Here is a 24,310-nt window from a genome sequence, read left to right as displayed (position 1 = left end):
GATAAAGTCTCGAAAGTGTCAGCTTCCTTTTTATAGATACAAAAATATGTAAATGTACTGATCTGAATTATAATATTTCTGACTGTCTGAGGCAAAATTTCCCAGATTCTAATTGAATCGAATCGAATCGATTCGGGACCTTGTGAATCGGAATTTAATCGATTCTAGAAATCAGTGACGATACCCAGCCCTATGTATGATCTGTATGCATAAAATATGAAATATGAAAACTGAAGAAGATACAATAAGGCTAATAAAACAACGTTATGTTATTCTTATTTTCTTTTATTTACAAGTAAATAAAACATAACTCACACATGGATATCATTAACATACATAAAAATTACAGCATATATACTTTTCAAAGGAAAGAGGGCTAGATAAATTGGGGGTGGGGGGGGGGGGTGACTAGACATAAATCATTAGTTGGTAATTACATGGTAATTGCAAACGTTTCAGGTTTCAAGTTTTAGTATTGTGAGGTCTTTATGATACAGAGCACTTTAGCTGTTTTTACTATTGTTGTGAATTGGCTGTATATAAGTTAAAGTAAGTGAATTATGATTTCGATTCAGTCATGTTTAGGTTGCTCTTGAAAATAGAGACCTCATGTCTCAATGAGATTTACCTCTGAAAAAAATTAACTATAAACATTGCATTATTTTGGTTATCCCCAAGCAGCGTTTGAGCCTCACTGTCATCACTTTCTATCAGAAAATAAACAGCTAAAGAATATGAGAAAAAAAGAACAGCTAAGAGGACAAAGGCCAGGTTGGTGGTCCAAAATGCAAACAGGTAGAGAGTCTTGTCGCAGTAATGATCGGGGTCTTTAGTGTTCTTGTTGTAGTCAGGTTGATAAACGGAGTAGATGCGAATGGTACCTGGAGAAATATAAAGGAATCAGTTAAGAAAGCTTGATCATGATTGGCTACCGTCATGGTCTTTGTGCAGGAGGCAGGAAAAGAAGACACAAATGCGCGCACACAGGGTACGACAAGACGATGAGCAGGGAAAGACGCAGACACTAAATACAAGTGGTGAACAAGAGGAAACAGCTGGGAGACACGGCTGACATGTCTTTTTTGAGGTGGGCAAAACAGGACATTACGCACCCCGACGGGAGACTGTCAAAATAAAACAGGAAGCAGAAAAGCAGATTTGACACAGCGACGTGGACACGACAGGTTTAGGGAGGCACAAAAACAGACCATGGAGCACAGAGACAAGAGTGACAAGGAAGAAACGGAACAGAGGGAGCATGGAATCAATTATTCAATTATTTATTTCTATTTAGTTTCAAAGCTCTTCTTCTTAAAAGCTGCACCAGTGAATTTCAGCCACTTGAAAGCAGCAGAAAACAACACATCACAGTTTGTGAATTGTGACTCTTCTTTTGTATTAGCATTCATTACAGCCTGAAGCCTGACCTTCAGTCATATTAATCTCATGAAGATTATTTGCATCTACAATAACTTTATTATTTAAAACTGTGATCATGTAAAAGGAAATAAGAGTGATGGAAACTTCTTACACTTCAAGCAAGCACAAAGCAGCAATAGGGATATTTCACCAATAATCACCAATAATTTTACTCTTGTGAAAAATCTCTGGGTTTTCGTGTTGCTATTTTTTTATGCTATGCAGACTATGTGTAATATTTCTCAGTACTGCACTGTTAAGAAACTGTATAATTTATAACGCTTACCCATGATGAACCACATAAAGACAATGGCGATGGATGCAGACCAAAGGATGATACCACACCACCTCTTAGACCACAACCAGAACACGGCTATGAATCCATAACCAGACAGATAGACGGGGATGAAGGGGTCGATTCGACAATCATCAATGTGCACCAATCCTGCAAACCACAAGTATGAAAATAAAGACGGTCAAATGGTTATTACATCATTTTGGTTATTTCATTTTTTTAAACATTGTTTTCATAAAATACATTTAAAAGGAATGCAATCTGAATATGGAGCGTCTGTCACTTACCAGTGATCGCCTGAAGAAAAAACATGATGTGGTAAACCAGCAAGGTGCAAGCTGAAGGAAGGCAGACACAAAGTGATTTCAGTCACAAATGACTCCAAGCCCCACCCGCAGATGTGTGCAAAAACATTTTAAATCATTCTCTCACCTATTGTTTGACGTATCCAGGTGAAATAAGGTCTTTCACTCTCTGGCATTATGACTAATTATAAATGGACCTACAAAGACACAAACAAGGCTGTGAGACATGCTCAAGCTGTCTATATGTCCGGTAAAAGAAACGATAAGTCTAGAATAAGTATGACAAATTATAAACAGTTATTCGTTAGTCTGTGAAAATGAAATGATACTGAACATACAGCATGTCGAAAATCTGAATAACAAATGGATATAAATGTATATCAAATAGTTATCAAATAAACCTTAAATGTATTAAGTGATTGGATTAAGGCCTACCTGTTTGCACGACTGACAGGTCTTTGTCTTTGAAGAGAGAGAGTTTCATGAGAACTTGGCAATATATAGTGCTGTCAGATTGAAAGTGTTGCTGTCTACACTTCCTTTTACAGTGACTTTCACTTTAATACTTGTTCTTCAGCCATATTCCTTAAAGAACAACACCCCAAACTGTTTTTGGTGTTGTTGGCTCTGTGCAGCAAATGTCAAACAGTTCAAAATTCCAGGATAATTCCTCCTACTTTAGGTACATTTTCATTTTATCGTGAGTATGAATGAAAACTGCATGAAATCTGTCTTTTTTTTCTGAATTACAGTTACTGTTTTAGAAATTTTAAAAAATGGATAAGTGACGAGCAGACATCAGCGAAGATACACAGATACCATGACAGAGACTAAGGCAAAGTTTTGAGTCATTGTGATAGTGTGCGTCAGCATCCGCATCACTGGGAACACAAGACTGAAACCAGTGGCAATCGCTACAACGCTCGCCCTGACAGAGGTGGAGTTTGGATGGTAATACCTGCCTGCAGTCCTGACCTCAAACACACTGAACACTTGGATCAGCTTTGGTGTGCTGTTTGTGCCAGAGCGACTAACACAACCACACTGGCTGACTTACAAAGAAGGAGACGCCAACAGTAGAAACAATAGGTTTGTATACCAAACTCTACTTTTTAGGATACCAACCGTCTGTACTAATAAATCAGCTGGTGTCAAACTTTGGTACCAGAACACGTCTGGATTAGAGGAAGAACAAGAGTTTCAGAGGAGTGAGCAGCGATCTTCGGATGTGTTGAAGACCAACAAACAAAGATGGCAAGACAACGGTGGTGAGCTGCAAGTTGTCTCATGCGTGTTTAAACTTTTCATAACTTGACAAAGCTCTCAGAAATAACCATGGCAACACATAAAACCTGATAAAGCACCCGGTCAATCAGAAAATATATCTAAAACCTGAAGAGTGTACAGTAGTTGAGTCTGAAATCCAAATTCACTGACAGAGCTGCAGCTAGCATCAGCAATGGAGGATGATGATGAAAAGCAAGACATCCACATCTTCTTCAGGTCATCAGGCACTAACTGAGCATTTTTACACTGGGTACACTCAGATTTCTTATTGGCATGTTACAGTAAATAAACCTTATGTGACATGGCCCATCTGTTGAGAAGTTTTTATTCATTTTGCCAAACAAAATTTGAAATTTTTGACACAAGTTTGAAGTTATTATTCAAAATTGCTGTGAAGGAATTTATTATTCCTTCGCAGCAACATCTTTCATTGGCAGATGTGATATTTCCCACAGGTGAGCTCTTTGAGAGATCACGCAAAGTTTTTTTTAATGTATTAAACTAAAGAAATTAAGCCAACTTTTTGACTTTCAAATATTGGGATCTGCTACCCAAAGAAGTAAGCACCATCAGAGCTTAACGGCTATTAACCAGCTACCCTCACATCACATCTGGTGAAGGTGCTGGAGTGGCTAAACCACCCAAGACTCCAGGTAAAAACATCTCTGATGCTCTGCAGGACAAATCTGTCAGTGGATGATGCAATCATCTGCTTGTTACTAGAGTTATTGATCACCTTTGATTCCTCAAATACCTTTAACTAGATTCAGATGCTGCTACTGAGAGGAGGACAACAGGAAGTGTCAGTAAACACGTGCACCATCTCATGGATTACTGACTATCTGACAAACTGGACACAGTGTGTGAGGCTGGGCAGAGCACTCGCTGATTTGGTGATGTGCAGTAAGAGCCGTGATCCTTAAACATGTGCAGCAAAGTGATGTTGATTTTCCATCAGTCAGCTGTGGTGAGCACAGCGTACTTTACTGTGGTCTGCTGGGGGATCAGCACTGGAGCTGGATAAACTGATCAGGAAGGAGTAATAATGTTTAATTTTATTCTTATCAGTAGTAGTAGTAATGCTATCATCCTTTCAAGTACAGTAACAACAGCCACGATGAAGGCTGGTGTGATAAATAAAACAAAACAAAATAAATTAAAATAAAATAAAATAAATGCTTAATATCAAAAATGAAGCATTAAGGGCTGTGTGATTTGAGGCATTAGGGGGACATCTAGTGGTCTTTGCATGTTATTGCAGTCAGTTCTTTGCTGGACTTGGAAGAAGTGGCGCAAATGACTTGAAGAAAAATGTGCATGCTGTCTAGAAGTCAGATTTGAGTTCTTTTTGTTCTGCACATTTATTTATTTATTTGTTTATTTTTATTTCTTTTTATTGTAGGTGTTGCTATGATCGCACGTAAATATACCCCAAAAACTGGTGGATAGAGTCCTATATGTGACATCGCTGTAACCAGTGTTTCTAAGAGGAATCTGCAATCAGCCACTCCTTTAGCTAAATCCTAACTTTGTCATCGAGAGGATTATTTTCTATTCCTAAGTTACTTGTTCATTTAGTCTGTTCATTTAGCAACAGAAAATATTGCACCAGTTCTTCAAACAGCTCAGTACAGAGAAGACGATTATGAGACCACAGAGGAACATATAGATGGGGATGAATGGCGCCTCGGACAGTTATTAATGTGCACAAATCCTACAAACACGAAAATGAGGAGTGTCAAGTTGCTGTTCCACAGTTCATTATTTCATTATGTTATTTCAATTTTCAAGTTTTATTTCCAACACATTAAATGAATGTAGATAAATTCATTCTGATTATAGTGCCTCTCTCACTTACCAACTATCCCCTGAACAACAAACATGATGAAGAATACCATGGAGATCAAATCTGACGGACAGCAGACACAATATGGTTTCATTCACAAATGACACCATGCAGCAGCAGCAGATGTGTGCAAAACTGTTCAAAATCACTTTCTTACTTATTGGTTGAGGTATGCAAGTGTGTTGAGGTCTATCACTCTCTGGCATCATGACGAGCTAGTAATGAAGCCTACAGAGACACAAAGGAAGCCGTGAGACAAGCTCAGGCTGTCTGTATATGTCAGGTAAATCAAAGATAAGAGTGTCAGAAGGATGACAAATCAGAAAATGCGAAGTGTGTGAAAGTATTACTTAACATACAAATCAAGCTTAAAATAATACAACAGCATACAAGGACATAAATGTCTTTACTTTCATATTCTCACATGAAAGGAACCTGTTAACACATCAGCCAATGATGAACGTGTCATATTACGACATGACGTAAGATAACTTTTTAAATCGTTATTCAATATAAACCACCATCCACAGTATTCATTGCTTTTTGTTTATTCACCATAGGGTAAAGGCAAAACAAAAAAGCACGAGCAACAGGGACAGAAGAGCGAGAAGCCTAAAAGGATGTAGTTCAGGTTCATGGTCCAGAAGGCAAACAGGTAGAGTGTTTTGTCGCAGTACATATGCGGGCTCGCTGTCTTATTGTAGTTGGGCTCATAGACGGAGTAGATCCACACGTTTCCTGAAAGACAGAGCAAAAATAAAATGTTTAATATAGAAGTGAAGAGTTTCATGACTATTATTTATTTTCTTTCTCCAGTGCACTTGTGTGATTCATTAACATAACGCTGATGAATGTTTGTTATTATGGTACACCTACCATATCTGTTTCTCTCACATGCTTTATTGGTTTTTTGGTGCTGCCCATACCAAGAACTTTCATACATGAAATCAATGGGTTCCACATTATTTTATTTACCTCTGTTCACCAGCAGAGTGAATTTAAAATCAAACAATCAAGATTTGACTGAAGTGCAGACAGTGTTAGTTTATTTAACAATGCAGCAACACACATAAATAGTGTGGTCTGGAGGAGGTAACCAAGGCAACCAGTGGAAGTAACATATGAGCAGTAAGATCAGGAAGTAATTGGGTGCGAATGTCTGAAGGTTTTACCTACATGCTGAGTCTTACATTTGCTTTCTGGGAAGCAAACAAACAAAACAAAACTGCTTTCTTCCATTTTTCAGCTTACCAGCAATGAACCAGCAGAAGACGAAGAGTGAAACGAGGCAGCTCCAGGCGCTCCTGCAGTTGCGGCAACACTGAAGGATGGAGAACAGCAAGGTCACCACTCCAACCACCAGCAGGTAGATGGGAATAAAGGGCTCCCTGGGACAGTCATGGAGGTTCAATGCTCCTTTTAGGACACAGAAAAATACCTAACTGTATACATTTATGAAAATGTCTACATCTGTCTAACAGTGAGTGCACCTGTGCTTACCCATGATGAGCTGAGCAATGTGCATGACAAACAAAATCACCTGGAAACATCCTGAGACAAAAACAGAACACATATTAAAGTCATCTGTCTGATGATGGTCCTGCTGAGGTCAGCGTGGCACCAGTTCTTACCTACGACCACAAATGGAGGTCTACGTCTGTAGACGTATGTCAGTGTGTACGTGTCAAGCATCGTCTCCAATGAAAACTTCAAAAGATAAAGACACAGAAGTTCAGCTTTGTTCACGACTATCACAAGACTCAAGTGACTCAAGAATCACAGAAGCAGTAAATCTAACCAGGTGACCAAGCAAACTTTAAACAAAACCTTCCCCAAAGGGAAGTGGGTTTACACCCTGTAAATGCTGCACAAAACAAAGGCTAGGTGCACCCAAATTTTTCAACCGCATTGCTTAATCAAGTTCACTTTTTTTTTTAAGTTGCTGTCCATACAGACATTATTGATTTGTAAATGATTAACTAACAAAGTTCTTTATTTGGAGCACAGTTCTATAGGAAGGATAAGTTACTTAAAAAGTGCTTGTGCTTAAAGTGCTTTGGCACTTTGGCACTCTTTGGCAATATTGTAGACAATGTTAAACTTAATCACATCGGCCTCCTCTGACGACCTGTTTGCTGCTGACTGCTGCTTAAAGGCAGTGGGGAGAGGGGAAACTTGGGCAGTGCATTTAGCGCAGCATATAATGAGCTTTCTGGATACACTGTGCTTTTTCAGCGTTGATGGCTCTGTGTCAGAGCACTGGCTATGAATTTCACACAGATCAGGCCTTAACGAAAAAGTTATCAATCCTTCTTTTCATCTTTTCTCATTACCCACAGCTACATCCACTTCTGTCGGGCCTAGGCTACTCACTAGGGCTGGGTATCATCACTGATTTCTATAATCCATTTGATTCTGATTCACGAAGTCCCGATTCGATTTGATTCAATTTTGCCTCAGACACTCAGAAATATTATAATTATGATCATTTAGCAGTAATTTGGCATAATTTAGAAAAAATTTAATTTTAATGTAAATATTTAAAAAGTTGAAATTTCTTCGCTATTAAACAGCAGACATTACGCTTTCTTGTGGAGGTCATTTTTGAAAAACAAAAACAAAAACAGTAGCCGACAGCACTGTACATAACTTGTGCGTAATAAGCCAACGAATAATGCAGAAAACAGATTTGAGACAGAAAACTGTTCTTGAAGTATACTGAGAGAGAGAGCAGCTGTGCCAGATGTGCTTTTGGTGGAAGCAAAACAGCAAAAGTAAGAGGGAATTCGTGACGATGTTTATCAAATGTGAAGCATAGTTTGGATCTTTTTTTGCTGCTGGTTCAGTCAGTTTTGGTTGGAGATCGAAAAAAAACCTGCAGCATCAGAATCTAGCGCAAAAAAAGTGACGTAAACACAAAGACCGGATCTGTGCTTTCGACTTTCAGCGTGTCCGTGTACGTGCCGTTAGGTCAGAAAACCGACATCTCGCTGATTCTGACGTTTTTATGTCGAATCAGTTAACCTGCTCTCATTTACCGTTTTAGCTGTTTGGCGGTTGTTGAAATAGTTTTGTGAGCTTTAACCTGAGATTCTGGCGTTTCTGTCAAAAATACGTTTATACTTAAAAGTCGATTCAGGATTTAATGAATCGATATTGCGTTAATCACGCTACTCACCTCCCTCTATCCGCCGCACTTTCAAATGTAGACAAGAAGAGCTACAGAAATATCTGGACCACGGCCAATCAGAGAAGTCCCGCCCCTGACTATCTCTGATTGGTTTAGACCATGATATGGGCATAATGTGTGTTTGTTGTTGTTGATTACATGGAGACTATCAGAGTGCGGAGACTTTTGTTTTTTTGTTTTTGCCGAATGGGGCCATTCGATTTTTGATTTTTTGATTTTATTTTATTTTTTATTTTATTTTTTGCACTGTTGAGAAATTGGTCGAACTCTAGAGCCCCGCCTTTTCACTCAAATGATGCTGCTGCTCAACCCATTTGTTGGTTGGGCAGCAGAGTTGAGTGCGATGTTTGTGCCCATGAAAAACTTACCAAATCTTCTCTGCCAATGCCGAACAGTTTCTTTTGCTCCTGTTTTGCGATTCTGATTGGCTACCTGTTTTGTGCCATGTTTGACTGATCTGAAGAGGGCCTATGGCACAGTTTGGAGCAAGCCCTTGTACCATCTCCATATTAAAGGCCAAGCCCCATGGGCTACAACCACACTGAAAAAAGGCCGAACTGGAAGACCAACACAGAGGCTGGATGATAAGAGGCATTAGGGGGACATCTAGTGGCGTTTGAATATTATTGCAGTCAGCCAAGTGTGTTTTCTCTCAGGCACAGTGTGTAAATGTTATAAATCTAAAAAGAAAAGGCTCAGCCAGATGAAAGCTACAGTATGTTTCAGTACTTGAGCTGTTGCACTAAATAAGAAAAAACAGTCAGTTTTACTTCTCTCAGTTAGTTTGAGGACTTTAATTTGTTTACTCATGCCAGGATTAGTGACCTCCAATTAGTGCAGGTGATGACATAATTTACAGTCTCACTAATTCTAAAAGTCCAGTAAATAACCCTCTGCAGTTTGATCTTTTTGACTCCGAAAGTCAAAGCAGTGCCTGCACACATACCTGAAAGTAAGAAGGTAGTCCTCCCACCTAAAGAACTGCAGACCACATCTGCAGAATCCCATAATTTCAAACAGTACAGACTCACGGTGATTAAGAAATATCAACAGCAACATTAAAACATTCAAAGTTTACCATGTTCCTACTTTTTGCAGCTCAACATCTTGAGGTTAATGTGAAGTCTAACAGGGCAGAGGTAAGACTTGTTGGCGACAGCTACATCTGCCTATAGCTCAGAGGACTCACACTCGAGCGGAGAACTCAGCGGAGGAACTCGGTGAAGAAGAGAGAAGGTTAGTTTATATTTCCTGGTAATGATTTGCAAACTTGGTGGATAAAGGAAAGAGCAATCATGCTTGTAGAGTGGGGTTCATGTAGCACGTCTGCTTCAGGTTAGGCAATCTCAAACACGAGTACAAAGAGGAGGAAGTCAGAAGATTTTCTCCTCCTTGTACATGTTTCTGTTGCTCTTCAAGTCACTGACTTTAGCTGAATACTGGCTGCATACTGAACATATGTTCACGACTCTTACCCAAGGCACTCCAGCTCCCACTGGGAGAGGAGGTTTTTGCAGGGGGGCAAAGACTTTGAGATCCACTCAGCCTCCTGCTGGACACAGTCTTCCTCGACTTCAAGCTAGTCAGTGCTGACGTGTCTGTGATAGAAAGTCAAAAACAGTGCAGCCACAGACATGAAACCACAGATGTACAGGAGGTGAACACAAACATCAACATGATGTTTGAAATCAGCTCAAAGCAGGAGCAAACACTGAAAGGATCTCACAGTGACGAATACACAGGAGAATAAGCACAAAGCAATCAATGAGCTTCAAACAGGAACACATTAAAAGGACCTCATACCTGAGCTCTGTATTCATTTGTCACGGCTTCATTTTTAAGATGAGCTTTTGACCGTTTTGGTTACAAATAATGGTTTGTTCAGAGCTGCTTCTCTGCAGTGTCACCTTACAAAAAGCCCATCCAGTGAACTGATGGGAGTTTACACCTCTGACAGCATCAGCCTCTCTAATTTATAGATCCATAAGAGATAAGTTTACTGAATTTTCCAGAGGAACCCACCCGAGGGATTTATAGTTCTATCTAAATAAGTTGATGAAGAAAATGTCCCAACATGATGATGTAAATCAAACATGCTTTCAGAGTGAGTCTCCAACACGTGAGGAAAACGGGAATCAAGTGAAAATCTGGACTTTCCTAATGAAAGTTTGTCAAACACGATTCCAAATCACTGACTTCCTTTTAAAGTCTCCACAAATAAGTCACTGCCGTCTTGCGGCCACAAGATGGCAGTGACGTAAAGGTTGGCTGCAAAGAGGGAGACAGAAGCTGTTTAATATGAAAGCAGAGAGAGCTTTACTTGTTAATTCATGTGTAACTTAAAACTAAGTCATCCTAGACAAAACTGCCTTTTTTCCAGGCTTCTGAGACTGAGTGGCTCCAGTCTGCTCATTCGATCAGTTTTGATTGGTGGAATCCTGCAGAAATGATCGTCCTCCTGGAAGGCTCTCCTCTCTCCACAGAGCAACGTCGGAGCTCTGTTACAGTGACCATCAGGTTCTTGGTCACCTCCCTGACTGGTCAGGCAGAGAGCTCTAGGAAGAGTCCTGCTGGTTTACAAACGTCTTCCCCTTTAGAGATGAAGCTGCTGAGTTCACTGGGATACAATCCTGTCACAGAGATCAGCAGACAATTCACTGGACTTATTGTGTGCAGAATTTTGAGATGAAAAGTGAATTTAATCCATTTTGGAGTAAGACTGAAATGACAAAATATGACACAATGGCTGAGAATACTTTCCAGATGCATTCCAAGTTTCTCCATTCAATTTACATTTTATTAGCAGGAAAACTGAATGCTGCTATCAGATTTATAAGTGCCTGAAATAATAATTACTAAACGTAGATGCTGATTTAAAAAAGACAAAACAATTTTATAGTAAAACTTTTATTCGGTTTTTTCAAGTCAAAAACAAAGAACAGATACAGAATGAGATCATGACTTGATTTCTATACAGTGGCAACTTTAATTTAAACCTTCCTTTGCCCACACATGTAAAGTCATTCCTCAGCTTTACACTCTGCATCACCCTTCATTCACTCACGCACACACTCCCATTCATTCATTCGCACTGGGAGTCCCGATGACCTGCATTGAGAGAACAGCACATATTTAAGACTACAGGATTGGATGCAGACATAGCGTCCACCGAGATATTTACTGAGTGCAGTCACCAAACCTGGGTTCTGTCAAAGGCCAGAGGGATGCAGTCCTTTAAATTCAACACCCATTGGGGAAGCAGTGTTTTACAAAAGTAGACATTTGAAGATTTTCAGAACAAAACCCAACCGATGCCTCGGGACTCCCAATCACATCCAACACCTGCTCTCCTCCCTATGATTCCCCTCGTCACAGGTACACTTGTAGAAAGAAAAAAAACAAACACTGATTTTCAGAAATGAGGATCACTCATGGATGAAGAGGGAAAAGGGAAGGGGATCCAGCAAGTCCAAAATATTCAGATGAGTTTTTCCATCAGGGGTACAGACTGTTCCCTGACATCATCAAAGCACGAGAGAAAGCACCCGCACTGAAAAGAAAGCTCACACTAATGTAGTGGGTAACAGTGTTTTAAAGAGAGGCCAAAGGCGCCGTTTCTCTGGACGATCTCCGCTTTCAAAGAAAAAACAAAATCGTTACTCTTACCGAGGACAAAATAAAAATAAGTTCAACCTTTCCTCTTTCACAACCTGGTGACATCGGTCAAAATGCGATACAGCTGAGAGTGAACAGAAAAGTAAGTCGTGAGTGGGAGAAAAATGTAAAAGTAAAGCACTCCTCCTTCACCCCCTGCCCTCTTCATCCACAGTGTGTGAACATGAGCCTCCTGGAAACAGGTTTATAAAAATCACCAAAAGCAAACAAGTGAAAAGCCAAAAAGAAGTCTTACTTTGTCTCTATTCACACAGAATAGTAGTTAACTTTCTTTCTTAAATAGTCCAAATAAACCTGTGTACAAATCAACTATCAGAGATGGGACAATGATTAGTGAAAAGCCAGATGGATGTGGGAAAAAAATGCTCAAACTAAAGCTTGATCAAAATGTATCAACATGTGTTACTCATGCAAACAGTGACAGAAGCAGCAATGCCAAACTAGTATCCCTCATCCACGGCTGCCCCATTTCCTCCTGAACTGAAAAGTAAAGACAATCCTTCTATTTTATTTAATAGAAATCTTTAAATTCTCCCGCATCAGGGGAAGATCATTTGGAAAAGTTTTCTTCTTTTTCTTGCTTTTGATGCACAAGTCTCCAAAATAGCAGAGGACAATAGGATGCTGGCGGGTGTTTATGACATCATTCAGCGCTCTGGGGTGTGAAGGAGGAAGAGTGCGAGGCCGATGGGTACATACGCTTATGCAGTCGAAGATGCTCTGAATGAGAAGCGTCTTTTTTTGTATAAACTGCATGCCAGTTTCTCTCTCCTGTAATGGATGCGTTAATGGAGACGACATGTTTTAATGTAATTGCACTCGAGCCCCCAAAACAACTGGCAGCAAGTGTTCTTCTACAAAAGCAGGAGGAAAAAAAAAAAAATTGGGCAGGGGGTCTCACAAGACACACCTCGGTGAAATGTGCAGTAAACAAAAAGGCGCAGGCTAACCCTCCTCGATTTTCCTTCCAGCTTATGCTTTTGGTGATGAATACAATCTGCTTAGCTTTTCGGAAAAGGCTTTTGGCAATATGTACGCGTTCCAGGAACCAAAAAAAAAAAAACAAAAAACAACCATTTAATTAATAAGAGCAAGAGAGAGAGACTGGATGCAGGACACTATAAAGTTAAAAAGAGACTCATTTCCCCCTCCACAGTTTAAATATTCACCACATCTTCCTCTCCTTTTCATCCTCTTGAGGGATTCTCAGTTTTGCTTCAACACCCCAAGTGAAAATTAAAAAACTATTTCAAAAAGGCAGCCTTTTTTCCTTCAGGCAAAGCAGTTCAAGTCTTTCACATAATAGTTTTGAACTTTTTTTTTTGGGGGGGGGGGGGGGGGGGGGGGGGGTTAAAGATGAGGGGGTGGCAGCTCCTTCGGATGGTCCCAGGCTTGAGTTTTCCTCACAGGAAATGATCACAGCTGGGACCCTCCAGTGGCTAAAAGCTCCGTCACCTCCAGCTGTTTAAAGATGCTGTCCGTTTAGTTGTCTCCCACGAGGCGATGGAGCTTCGTCCCCGTTCTGTTATTTCTTTTAGCCGCCTCCCCTTCTCCTGCGCAGCTCATCAGTTGTTCTCCTCGTCGCTGTCGTCAGGGCTGATGGCCGGGCTGTAGGTGGGGGAGGTGGGGCTGTATCCAGGGGAGGTGGGGCTGTATGTCGAGCCTTTGGGACTAGTCGGCGAGTACGTGGGAGATGTGGGTGAGTATTTGGGTGAAGTTGGGGAGTAAGTGGGGGATGTAGGAGAGTATTTGGGGCTGGTGGGGGTATAGGTGGGGGAGGTGGGGGAGTAGGTGGGAGAGGTGGGGCTGTATTTTGGAGTCGTCGGAGAGTAAGTAGGAGAAGTGGGAGAGTACTTCGGCGATGTTGGGGAGTACTTGGGTGACGTGGGAGAATATTTGGGGGAGGTGGGAGTGTACTCTGGGGAGCTGGGGCTGTATGAAGGCGAGGTCGGAGTATATTTGGGTGAGGTGGGGGAGTAAGAGGGCGAGCTGGGGCTGTATGATGGTGAGCTGGGCGTATAAGTGGGCGACTGCGGGGTGTAGCGTGGACTGGAAGGCGAGTATGACGGAGAGGTGGGTGAGTACGAGGGAGAAGTGGGTGAGTAGTTGGGGCTGGTCGGGGTGTAGTTGGGAGAAGTCGGGGAGTAAGATGGCGATGTCGGGGAGTAAGATGGGGAGGTAGGGGAGTAACTGGGTGAGGTGGGGGTGTAGTTTGGTGATGTGGGGCTGTAGCTCGGGCTGGTCGGCGAGTAGGAAGGAGACGTGGGGGAGTACGAAGGCGAGGTGGGCGAATAGGATGGAGAGGTGGGGGAGTAAGAAGGCGAGGTGGGAGAGTAAGACGGTGAGGTGGGTGAATAGCTGGGCGACGTCGGGCTGTAGCTCGGCGACGTCGGACTATAGCTGGGCGAAGTGGGAGAGTAGGAGGGGGAGGTGGGAGAGTAGGAGGGAGAGGTGGGGGAGTAGGAGGGAGACGTCGGAGAGTAGGAAGGAGACGTGGGCGAATAGGAAGGAGAAGTTGGGGAGTAACTGGGCGAGGTGGGCGAGTAGGAAGGAGATGTCGGGCTGTAGTTGGGGCTGGTGGGAGAGTAAGAGGGAGAGGTGGGGGAGTAGGACGGAGAGGTAGGGGAGTAGCCCGGGCTCTGTGGGGTGTAGCCACCTGGGGAACGAGGCTCGTAGGCGGGGGAAGTGGGGGAGTAGTTTGGTGACATGGCTCCACCTAAAGAAGAAGAGACATTTTAGAGATGAGTAAGAAACCATCCAGGATGAGTCTTTGACTTTAATGCATGCAGATTTAACACAACACAACAAATGGATCTAAAGACATTATGAAGCGTGTATCCAAGGTAACTGCCCAAACAAGAGATCAAATGTGCCCAGTCAGTATCTAACCTGGAGATGGGATGTATGGGCTGGCAGGTCCCGGAGATCCTGGAGAGCCAGGAGTGGGAGACCAAGCAGGGGAGTAACCAGGAGAAAAGCCACTTGCGTCTGATGCTGCACTGGGGGAGAACCCTGCTCCTCCAGGGGTCATGCCGCTGCCTGGAGGGTAAATTAAAAATCAAACATCAGTAAATGAAGAACAAAATTAAAAAACAAACAAGAAAAAAAAAAACCCGCCCACAAAGCAATGTAGGCGCTCACACACACTTACCAACACTGGGAGACCAAGCGCCATAGGCTGGGGTAGCTCCGGTGTTCCATGGGGTCATAGCAGGGGACATGCCGCTCATGGGACTGGGCACAGTGCCGAAGAACATTCCCGTGGCTGCAAATCGGATGGAGACGGAACATAAATATCGTATAAAGAAAAAAGAAAAAGTAAAAAATAAATAAATAAATCTGCAATACAAACGATCCCTGGTTCTATCCAACAGACTTTCCCCCACTTACGTCCAGCCACGCTGATGCCGGGTATGTTTGTGGGAATCTCCATGCCGTATTTGCACTTCTCAGCGTCCAGCAGTAGGTCGAAGCAGCCCGTCCCCGCTGGTGCTAGCTGGCCAAGCATGATATTCTCTGACACACCCTTCATGGGATCGCACTCTCCATGGGATGACGCCTCCATCAACACATCCACCTAAACAGAAAATAAAAGAACATAACTATGAGGACAAAATCTTCATGATTCAGATTAAAAATAATTCAGTAGTTAGTTCTCATACCGTCTCCTCGAAGGAACACTTCATGAGCGGTCCCGTGTCTTGGCGGTTGATGCCGTGACGGGTGATGGCCATCAGGTGACCTCGGCAGGTCATGGTGTCACAGAGCAGAGCCAAGTGGCGGTAGTTGACGTAGGAACCGTCGAAGGAGATGACGTGGTACAACTCCCTCTCCAGAGCCTTTCGCACAGCCTCAATTCCCAAGACCTAACAGAGAGAAAAAGCAGGAGAGGAGAGGGGAAAGTAAATAACAAGGACAACAAAAACAAACAAAAAACAACAGTATTTTGCTCCACTGAGATAAAACCATTTTTATGCTTTTGTACCGTGAATATCTCCACAATGTCGTTGGAGGTGGTCCTGACGGGGTCGACGTCTTTCTCGCTGAGCACTCTCATGAGACTCACTCCGTCCGTCTCAAGGATCCACTCCTGCAGGGCTTTGAACTCACCGTCCTCTGTGATGATGATCTTCTTCTTGTTGTCAGTCTGGGGCAAGTGCATGTACACCTGAAGGAGAGGAGGTGCGCCTTTAACTTATAATCAGGCTTTAGGGAGGAGTTTGAGAACATTAACTTTCCTGCAGCAATCATTAAAATGTGCGTTATCCATTACCTTGCTGATCTGCTCGATGCCCTGCAGAGTCATGTCTGTCAGCATGTTGGACTCGATGCACCTCAGGAAGACGTCGTCATCCATCTTGTCCACCACCTCCTCGTCCTAGGCAGGAAACAAAAAATTAAAAATAAAGAAAATGAATAAATATAAAATCTGACTAGAGTGAATTTACTGTTATTAAAATCATCACTGCTGCTCACCTCCTGGAACTTGTTTTCATCACTGTTCATGATTCTGATTCGCAGCACCAGCTTCTCAGCGTTGTCGTCGTTGAAGATGCAGTTGAGGTCTTCTCCAAAACCTGACAGAGACGCCACAGTTACATTATGGTAAATTCATTCCGAAAAGGGAAAAAGAAAGAAAAGAAAATTTGCGTCCACACCCCACCTGCATTGATCTTCTCTGCAATCTGCTCCATAGTCAGTTTGCGATCTGTCATGTGCTTCCGGTCGAGCTCGATGCGCAGGAGCCACGGCGAAATTCGTGTCACATCGAAGTCGGGCATCTCGTAGTAGACGTTCACCCACTCCTGGTCCTCGGCCACCACCGTGTTCTGTGGGTTGGGATCATAGTAGATGGCGGTGTTGGCCGTCACCTGAGAGAAAAGGAATCCAGCTTGTACATTAGGACCGAACAATTTTCTGAAAAATGACACTTCCTGTGGCTTCCTCTAGATCCCATCAAAATAAAGGTACATACAATGACTTCCTCTTACTTTTCTCAGTGTTGTGTGCTCCAGCCGACAGAGGATATCTTTGGCCCTCTCTGCGTCACGTGCCGCCTGACCCAGAAGGAAAACAGTCAGTGAAGGCGTCTTTGGCCTCTTCGAAATGTTGATCAACTCCTTCAGACGGGGCACACCGAGTGTTACGTTCTTGGCCGACACGCCGGCGTAGTGGAAAGTGTTCAGGGTCATCTGAGTGGCTGGCTCTCCCAGAGACTGAGCAGCCAGAGCACCCACCATCTCACCGGGGTGAGCCTGGAAAAGGAGGTGCAGGAAAACAAAATGTGATGTTCAGCTGTTCAGAAGCCTAAAAACGCTTAAACCCCTCGCGTCAATGTGCTAAACTCACAATAGACTGGTTGAACTTGGTCTCAATCTCTCCCAGCAGCCAATCGAAAGCCTCGGTGGACAGCCGGAACTCCTCGGTCATGCGCTTGGAGCACAGTGTGGAGCGCAGGTGGATGTTAAAGAGCAAGGTGGCGTTCTGCTGGGCCTGTCTACTCAGAGGGTCGTCGCCATTCACAATCACCAGCTTCTTACTCAGGTCGTGAACACCTGAGGATGCAAATGCACAAAGACTGAAATTTTGTCTACAGTGGTGTACGCTACAGAAAAAATAAACACCTTTCCTCCCTGTCAGAACACTGGAGCTATGTTGATCTAATCATTCCGCTTGTTATATAACAGGCAGGAATTCACCAAGTGGCTTTACAAAGCTTTAAGAAGCACCTGAGGCCAGGTCATGATCTCTCAGCTCCAACAGCCTCCACACGCACAATTCATCCTTGAACATAAAGAGCTGCAGCTTCAGTGAGATTTCTTATTTTTCAGCTTACCCTCGACCACTCTGAGAGGATGGAGGTCTGTCGGAGTTCGAGGGTTGATTCGGAAGATCTTCTGAGCGTTCCAGATCATTCTGGCCAGGTTGCACGGCAGCACCACCTGCAGGTGAAGCAGCATAGCAGAATGAGTATTTCTGCATTCTCAGTAGTCAAGCTGACCAGTTGTCCCACTTTATGTGGGACAATTCAGTCAGCGTCCCACATTTTGACTGGCTCCGGTTATAAAAGTGAAGACATCTCTCAGAGGAAATCTGTGGCCCATTAAAAAGAAATATGCTGATCTATGTATTTATTCTCACGAATGATTAGCAGACAGAAACATGGCCGAAAGAAAAGTGGGTGCACAAAGGTCCACAGACACGCCAGCTTTATTAATTAGTTTAATAAAAATGTGTGAATCATCTGTGCAACATGAGATTTATACCAGACGTCTAACGTCCATAGTTTTGTTTTTAGATGCATTCATGTTTACTACCTTTAGGGTTTTTGGGGGGCAGTGGAGTTAGAGAGCAGACACATCTATTACTGTGATCTCACACACCTTACTGTCACCAGTAGGGAAAATTGCTCGCAGGATCTCCCTGTCCTCCTTCATCTTATCAAACTCCCTTTCCAAGGTGCCCTGGACATGAGCATTGGTCATCACGTCTTTCACCACGTCTTCTTGCAGCGTTCGCCTCAGTGCTCGCTCATTTGTGCAATCAAACTTGAACCTGGAAATACCAGATGAGGCATGTTAACCACTTCAAAAAAAATGAATAAAATGCTCAGCACAGATCTTAAAATCATTTTAAAACACCACTTCTGTGATTGAACACATGCAGGTGTCAGGTGCGTGACTCACTTCTTTTCGAAGGCTTTGTGCGAGGGTTTCACTGTTGCCAGATTTTGGAACTCTACATTCTCTCCTGCCAGGCCGTCCTCACCGTATCGCAGCTGCACCACCTGATTGATGGAGTTCCGCACTGTGCCATCATACTTCACCATCACAGACTCCATAGACTTGATCAGACGACGCTGGATGTAACCTATAAATGGGGCAATTTTTTTTTCCCTTAAACATCTTGTCCTGCGTTTAAATTTTATTCTCCATTTTTTGGTCAGACTGCACAGACTTACCAGTCTCAGCTGTCTTGACAGCTGTATCAATCAGACCCTCTCTGCCTCCCATGGCGTGGAAGAAGAATTCTGTTGGTGTCAGGCCGGCCAGGTAGGAGTTCTCCACAAAACCTCTGCTCTCAGGACCGTAGTCATCCTTGATGAAGTGAGGCAATGTGCGATGTTTGAAGCCAAACGGGATTCTCTTACCCTCCACGTTCTGCTGCCCCACCACAGCAATAACCTGAATAAGGAGGAAAGACAAGTCGAGTGTCTCGAACTCCAATCAAATCCAATTACTCTAATGCAAGGTGGTAAGGAGGACTCCTTTACCTGTGAGATGTTAATCTTTGAGCCCTTAGATCCAGCCACCACCATGGACTTGAAGTTGTTGTACTCGGACAAAGACTTCTGGGCAGAGGATCCCGTTTTGTCTCGAGCATCGTTAAGGATGCGATTCACCTGGTTCTCAAAGGTCTGCCTCAGTGTGTTACCAGGGGTCGGCTCCAGCTCGTTGTTATGAGCTTTCTCAATGACCTGGCAGACAGAGAGTCAAAGAAATTATTTTCCTGTATAAAATTTCACTCTATTATCTGCAAAAACTGGTGAACCAGCTGAATAAGAATCAGCCTCGAGTTTGAGACGTTTATGAAACATTGTTCTTACTTCTATCACATCCTGTTTGGCTTTCTTGATCGTATTCTGGATGTCAAGGTACGTCTTGGCATCAGCAATGGAGTCACCAATACCAATGGAATGACCTGTTAAAATAGAAGGGCTTATTATGAAAACAATCAATTTGGGAATATTTATTTAATGTCTATTCAGAAATATAGCGATAAAGCTCCACTTCTGATTTCGTACCCTCGATGAGCAGCCAGTTGTTGACCACAGTCTGAATGTTGGAGTAGAAGAGTCGGGTGATATCATGGCCCATTTCCAGGTAGGAGATGTGGACGAGGGAGCCAGCTGATGTTCCCAGGGACTTCTTACACAGGATGCCCATGATCAGCTCACCATTCTCCACTATAACCTGATGAAAGAGATCATAAATAGTTTACTTATAGTGTAATAAGTTTCCAGTCTGTAACTGATACATAGACGGTCTGGCCTTTGTACCTTAGTGTCGCCGGGTGATATGTGCTTATAAGGACCGCTGTCCTCGTCGTCAGGGTGGGTGCTGTGTGTGCGGATCACATTAATGTGTCCTGGAATGATAAGACTGAAGATCTGCTTGCCAGTCCACAGAGGACGAGGTTTGAGAATGGCCGGCTGAGGCATTTTCCCATCCCAGGTGGAGAGGAACATGAGGAGATTCATCACTTCACCCTGTAACGGGGATAAAAGAATTAAATGAGTGCAAAAGGCACTGTGCATTTAGGATCCTTTAAGAGAAAGAACTGCTGGTGATGAAACGAATCTCCTTACCCTCTCCAAGAAGACGTCCCTTTTGGTGAATTTGCGAACAGCAGTCAGAGTGTCCTGCACGATACCCATGACGGGCCTGTTGGACTGCGGTGTGACGATCATACGAGGCACCATGGCCAACTCTTGAATCTCTGCCCTCGTCTCCAGCGACTGTGGCAGGTGGAGGTTCATTTCATCGCCGTCAAAGTCAGCATTGTAGGGCGTGGTGACACTGGATGGAGACGAAATGTTAGAAACGCTAAAACACTTGTATTACAGCTATTTGCAACTGACAGCGTTAGGAACTGCTAATAACAAATATAGTAAAAGATTTACTAAACATAACGAATTCAAGATACTCAGATTACTTTCAAGACAAGAAGATGAGTCATTGAGTACCTGAGGTTGAGTCGAAATGTGGACCACGGCAGAATCCGCACCCTGTGCCCCATCATAGACATTTTATGTAGTGTAGGTTGTCGGTTGAAAATGACAATGTCCCCGTCACACATGTGTCTCTCCACCTACACAGAAAATAGTGCTTTTTAGTCTGAACACATACACAGGATTGCAAATCAAGTCAGGCTTTAATTATGTATTTTTTCCTTCTTACCTTGTAGCCAATTTGCAGATGAAGATCACTTGGTTTTGGGTGAAATCGCAGGTCAATTCTGTCTCCACTGTCGCGGATGATGTATTTGGCTCCGGGATACTGGCTGTTTCCTCGTCGTACCAGTTCTTGCAATCTGATAGACATAATCCGAACGAATTAGCTGACACAAGTTCACTTCAAATTAAAAAATTCTTGAAGGCACAAATCATTACGTTAAATGAAAATGTACCTGTCTATATTGAAAGGTGTGACAATTTCTGGGAAGGTCATGTTGGCAGCAATGGATCGTGGTACGCCCACTTGGTCAATTTGCAGGTTGGGATCTGGGGTGATGACGGTTCGAGCTGAGAAGTCCACACGCTTCCCCATCAGGTTACCTCGCACTCTCCCCTCCTTCCCCTTTAGACGCTGTTTTATGGACTTGAGAGGGCGGCCAGACTTTTGCATCGCCTGATGTAGAAAAACATTGGTTATAGCAGATGATAATGAGCTCACGTGAATGTTTATCTGTTTCGTTATGGTGCCAGAAAGTACACACATACTCTTGGCAAGCCTGGCAATTCATTGTCCACCATAGTGGCAACATGAAACTGAAGCAGCTTCACATCTTCAGCTATGACGTGAGCAGCCGCACCACTCTGCTCGTTTCTTTTAAGCTGGTTGTTGATTTTGACGATGTCGGCCAGTTTGTGGGTCAAGTCATCCTTTAAAACAGAAGTTAAGTAAGTCATGATGATTTAGGATGCTCTCACATATATGGGAGGGGGGAAAAAAAAGTCTCGGTTGTCCTTTACCTGGTTGCGAGCTGAGCCCTGCATCACTACAGCAGGCCTTACAGACAGTGGAGGCACAGGCAGCACAGTTACAATCATCCACTCTGGTCGGGCGAACTTGGGGTCCATGCCCAAGATGATGTCTTCTTCATCCGCGATGCGCTTGAAGATCTCATGCACACGCTCAGGACTCAGCAAGATTTTCTTCTCCTGCGAGTCCTCATTAACGTGTTTCCACTCAGCATACAACTCCAAGCCGGAGCGTTTAATGCGTGGTTGATAGCGTCCACAGCCCCCGTGACCCTATGTAAACCATAAGGGAAGGATGAGGTTAAATAGCTGAGCCATTCCACGAATGTTTGTACACGGTGACTAAAAGGCCCCACCCAAATACCTTCTCCTTGGTGAGATCCTCCTCCGTCTCCTGCTGCTCCATTCCAAATTTGTTGTCCATCTCCTCTCCGCCTTCACAGATGTTTTTTCCTTTGCACAACTCGTAGACGTGGGTCAAACGCTTCCTGGGTTGTCCTTTGGATTTTGCGAGGATGTCTTTGATCTTGGGATTGTTCTATAGGTTAACAGTAATGGATTAAGGTGTTTTAAGAATCCAAACTTGAAACATCAGGACAGAAATAAGATTTTTTTTTCTAGTGAAACGTCAGTACTGTATTATTACTACTTACTGAATCCACTAGCAGCTTGGAGCAAAAGAAGCAGACACACCGAAGAACCTTCATAATCTTTGATATGAAGCCAACGTGGAAAACTGGTTTTGCTAGTTCTATGTGGCCAAAGTGACCTGGACATTCAGTCATGTTGCCTGAAGAAAGAGAAGCAATGTAAACAATATGACATCATGGCCCACCTTTAAAAGAGTATATAGGGACAATAAATGCTAAATTGACAATACCTGCACATGTCTGACATCTCCCAGTTCGCTCTATGACCCCTTGTCTCGGATCCATAAGGCCACTAAGTTTCGGACGTCCTCCTTCTGTTGTTTCGGGGTACTTGATTCCCCATTCTGTGACGGACATCCGTCTCTGGGGAGAAAACAAAGCAAAGTAAATTACTTTCTTCATATTACTGATCATGTCTCAAAAATCGATACATATTCATTTTGTAAGTTCTTTCAATAATGTAATAACGTAAAATATAATAAAGTAAAAAGTAACACGTGTACACACCACGTAACACGTGTTGTTTCGCTAACAACTGTGCGTGAAAAACATGAATCTCTGCCCACGATAACTTCATATTGAAATTTTAGCTATATGAAAAAAAAAAAAAAAAAATCACCAAAAATGCAAACCAAGAAACTGATCAAATATCAGTCATGTCACGCTTAAAAAACAACCTTCAGGTTTAAAAATGCTCTGAATTTATTGAAGTAACGATGCCTTTATTGTGCATACAGTGTTAAAATTCAAACACGCAATGAACACATCAAAGAGCTTCACAGACACCAAAATACCATCTCCACACTGGGCCCAGTTATCAATACGCCTTAATAAAATGGGGTTTCATTCATGTGATAGCATAGATTTATTTAAATAATGATGTTCTTTAAGTTCACAAACTTCCTGCAACATGCTAGTTAGCTCAAGCTACTTACTTACTGTTAGCTAGCTAGGCTACGCTAACAATAGGATTTCCCCATTGTAAACGGAACCATGTCGTTGCCCCATATTTTAAATTACACTATAACTGAAGACACTAATGTAACGTATGTGATATGTAATATAATTTAAAATACGAAAATCCCACCCTCCATAAATAAAACCTACAAGTTCATCTGGGCTGATGATGCCGAATTGAACTCTCTTGATCGTGCGCAATGGGCATGCGCTGTCGCCGGAGGGCGGTCCGTGCATCCTGTCTATTCAAAGAGACGCGTCCTTCCTCGGCACGCCGCTTTGTGAGCAGGAACAGCCTTTAAATTGTCACCACGACTCTGGTCAGGCCGCCAACGGTGACCGGAAAGTCTCCGAAGGCGATAGTCCAGGGACCTCTGCTGTCGGTTGCCTTTAAAGCCGAGTTAATTTTGTTTAATCATATATAAGCTGACTACCAACTGTTCCCCTCCCTTTTTTTGATCCACACTCTGGAGCGCTCTAAGCGCTACTGAATGTTGAGAGGTCCAACGCTTGCTTATATAGATTGAGTCTTACTACGGGTTGGCCCACTCACAAAGACAGGGGCTGACTCTTCGGAAGGTGGGACGTGGATACCCGTAGTAAAACGCTCATTGGCCATTCAAGCCAGTTAAATGAATAATCTATTTTATTGCACGTAAAACCAATTGGAGGGCACGCTTGTTTTTGTCAGCGAATGAAAGCTAAAGGCGGGCGTTGATTTAATCCAAGCTAATTCCTATTGGCTACATCAAGCAAGAATAGGCGGTGTTGAGCATATTTTACATCCAAAATGTGAATATTCAATTTAAAGCCTTCGGATTCGTTCTTTTTCTCGTTAATATTTAGTAGCTGAAAAGAGTTGACCAATGACTGCGAAGATATGAAGCTTCTTATAATAATTTCACCAAAACCCGCCTCGTTTC

At 43.0% G+C, this 24,310-nt stretch overlaps 2 protein-coding genes across 5 annotated transcripts; both read right to left on the bottom strand.

Annotated features, from left to right (window-relative positions):
* Positions 1 to 354: 354 nt before the first annotated feature.
* On the bottom strand, positions 355 to 8,412 carry LOC308404978 (transmembrane protein 272-like). 4 transcript variants are annotated; one of them, XR_013973241.1, is made up of 10 exons: positions 8,331 to 8,412; positions 6,784 to 6,859; positions 6,653 to 6,703; positions 6,404 to 6,568; positions 5,708 to 5,890; positions 5,310 to 5,380; positions 2,147 to 2,216; positions 2,002 to 2,052; positions 1,706 to 1,864; positions 355 to 881 (listed from the first exon to the last, which is right to left on the bottom strand). XR_013973241.1 is itself a non-coding variant. In XM_080895327.1 (6 exons), the coding sequence occupies exons 2-6, from the start codon at positions 6,842 to 6,844 to the stop codon at positions 5,358 to 5,360; spliced, it is 483 nt and encodes a 160-aa protein (XP_080751453.1). In that variant the 5' UTR covers positions 6,845 to 6,859; positions 8,331 to 8,412; the 3' UTR covers positions 3,097 to 5,357. The 4 variants fall into 4 exon arrangements, 2 of the variants coding, with proteins under 2 accessions (XP_080751452.1, XP_080751453.1); XR_013973242.1 differs by lacking the exons at positions 355 to 881; positions 1,706 to 1,864; positions 2,002 to 2,052; positions 2,147 to 2,216 and adding an exon at positions 3,097 to 5,215 and having other exon boundaries at positions 5,310 to 5,890; XM_080895327.1 differs by lacking the exons at positions 355 to 881; positions 1,706 to 1,864; positions 2,002 to 2,052; positions 2,147 to 2,216 and having other exon boundaries at positions 3,097 to 5,380.
* Positions 8,413 to 11,233: 2,821 nt separating this feature from the next.
* On the bottom strand, positions 11,234 to 23,885 carry polr2a (RNA polymerase II subunit A). Its single transcript, XM_080896355.1, has 29 exons — positions 23,538 to 23,885; positions 22,661 to 22,793; positions 22,434 to 22,570; positions 22,145 to 22,318; positions 21,772 to 22,053; positions 21,520 to 21,681; positions 21,207 to 21,427; positions 20,978 to 21,110; positions 20,764 to 20,888; positions 20,386 to 20,596; positions 20,077 to 20,286; positions 19,822 to 19,990; positions 19,624 to 19,718; positions 19,291 to 19,494; positions 18,979 to 19,201; positions 18,704 to 18,887; positions 18,401 to 18,572; positions 17,854 to 17,959; positions 17,367 to 17,572; positions 17,009 to 17,272; positions 16,681 to 16,888; positions 16,494 to 16,594; positions 16,291 to 16,395; positions 16,003 to 16,185; positions 15,680 to 15,883; positions 15,408 to 15,594; positions 15,169 to 15,282; positions 14,907 to 15,056; positions 11,234 to 14,733 (listed from the first exon to the last, which is right to left on the bottom strand). The coding sequence occupies exons 1-29, from the start codon at positions 23,622 to 23,624 to the stop codon at positions 13,583 to 13,585; spliced, it is 5,901 nt and encodes a 1,966-aa protein (XP_080752481.1). The 5' UTR covers positions 23,625 to 23,885; the 3' UTR covers positions 11,234 to 13,582.
* Between the last annotated feature and the right edge of the window lie 425 nt (positions 23,886 to 24,310).

Source organism: Rhamphochromis sp. 'chilingali', assembly GCF_963969265.1.
Source record: "Rhamphochromis sp. 'chilingali' genome assembly, chromosome: 1".
NCBI classification, from domain to species: Eukaryota; Metazoa; Chordata; class Actinopteri; order Cichliformes; family Cichlidae; genus Rhamphochromis; species Rhamphochromis sp. 'chilingali'.
Note: the sequence above shows the minus strand (reverse complement) of the source record. Positions and strands in the feature narration are given on the sequence as shown.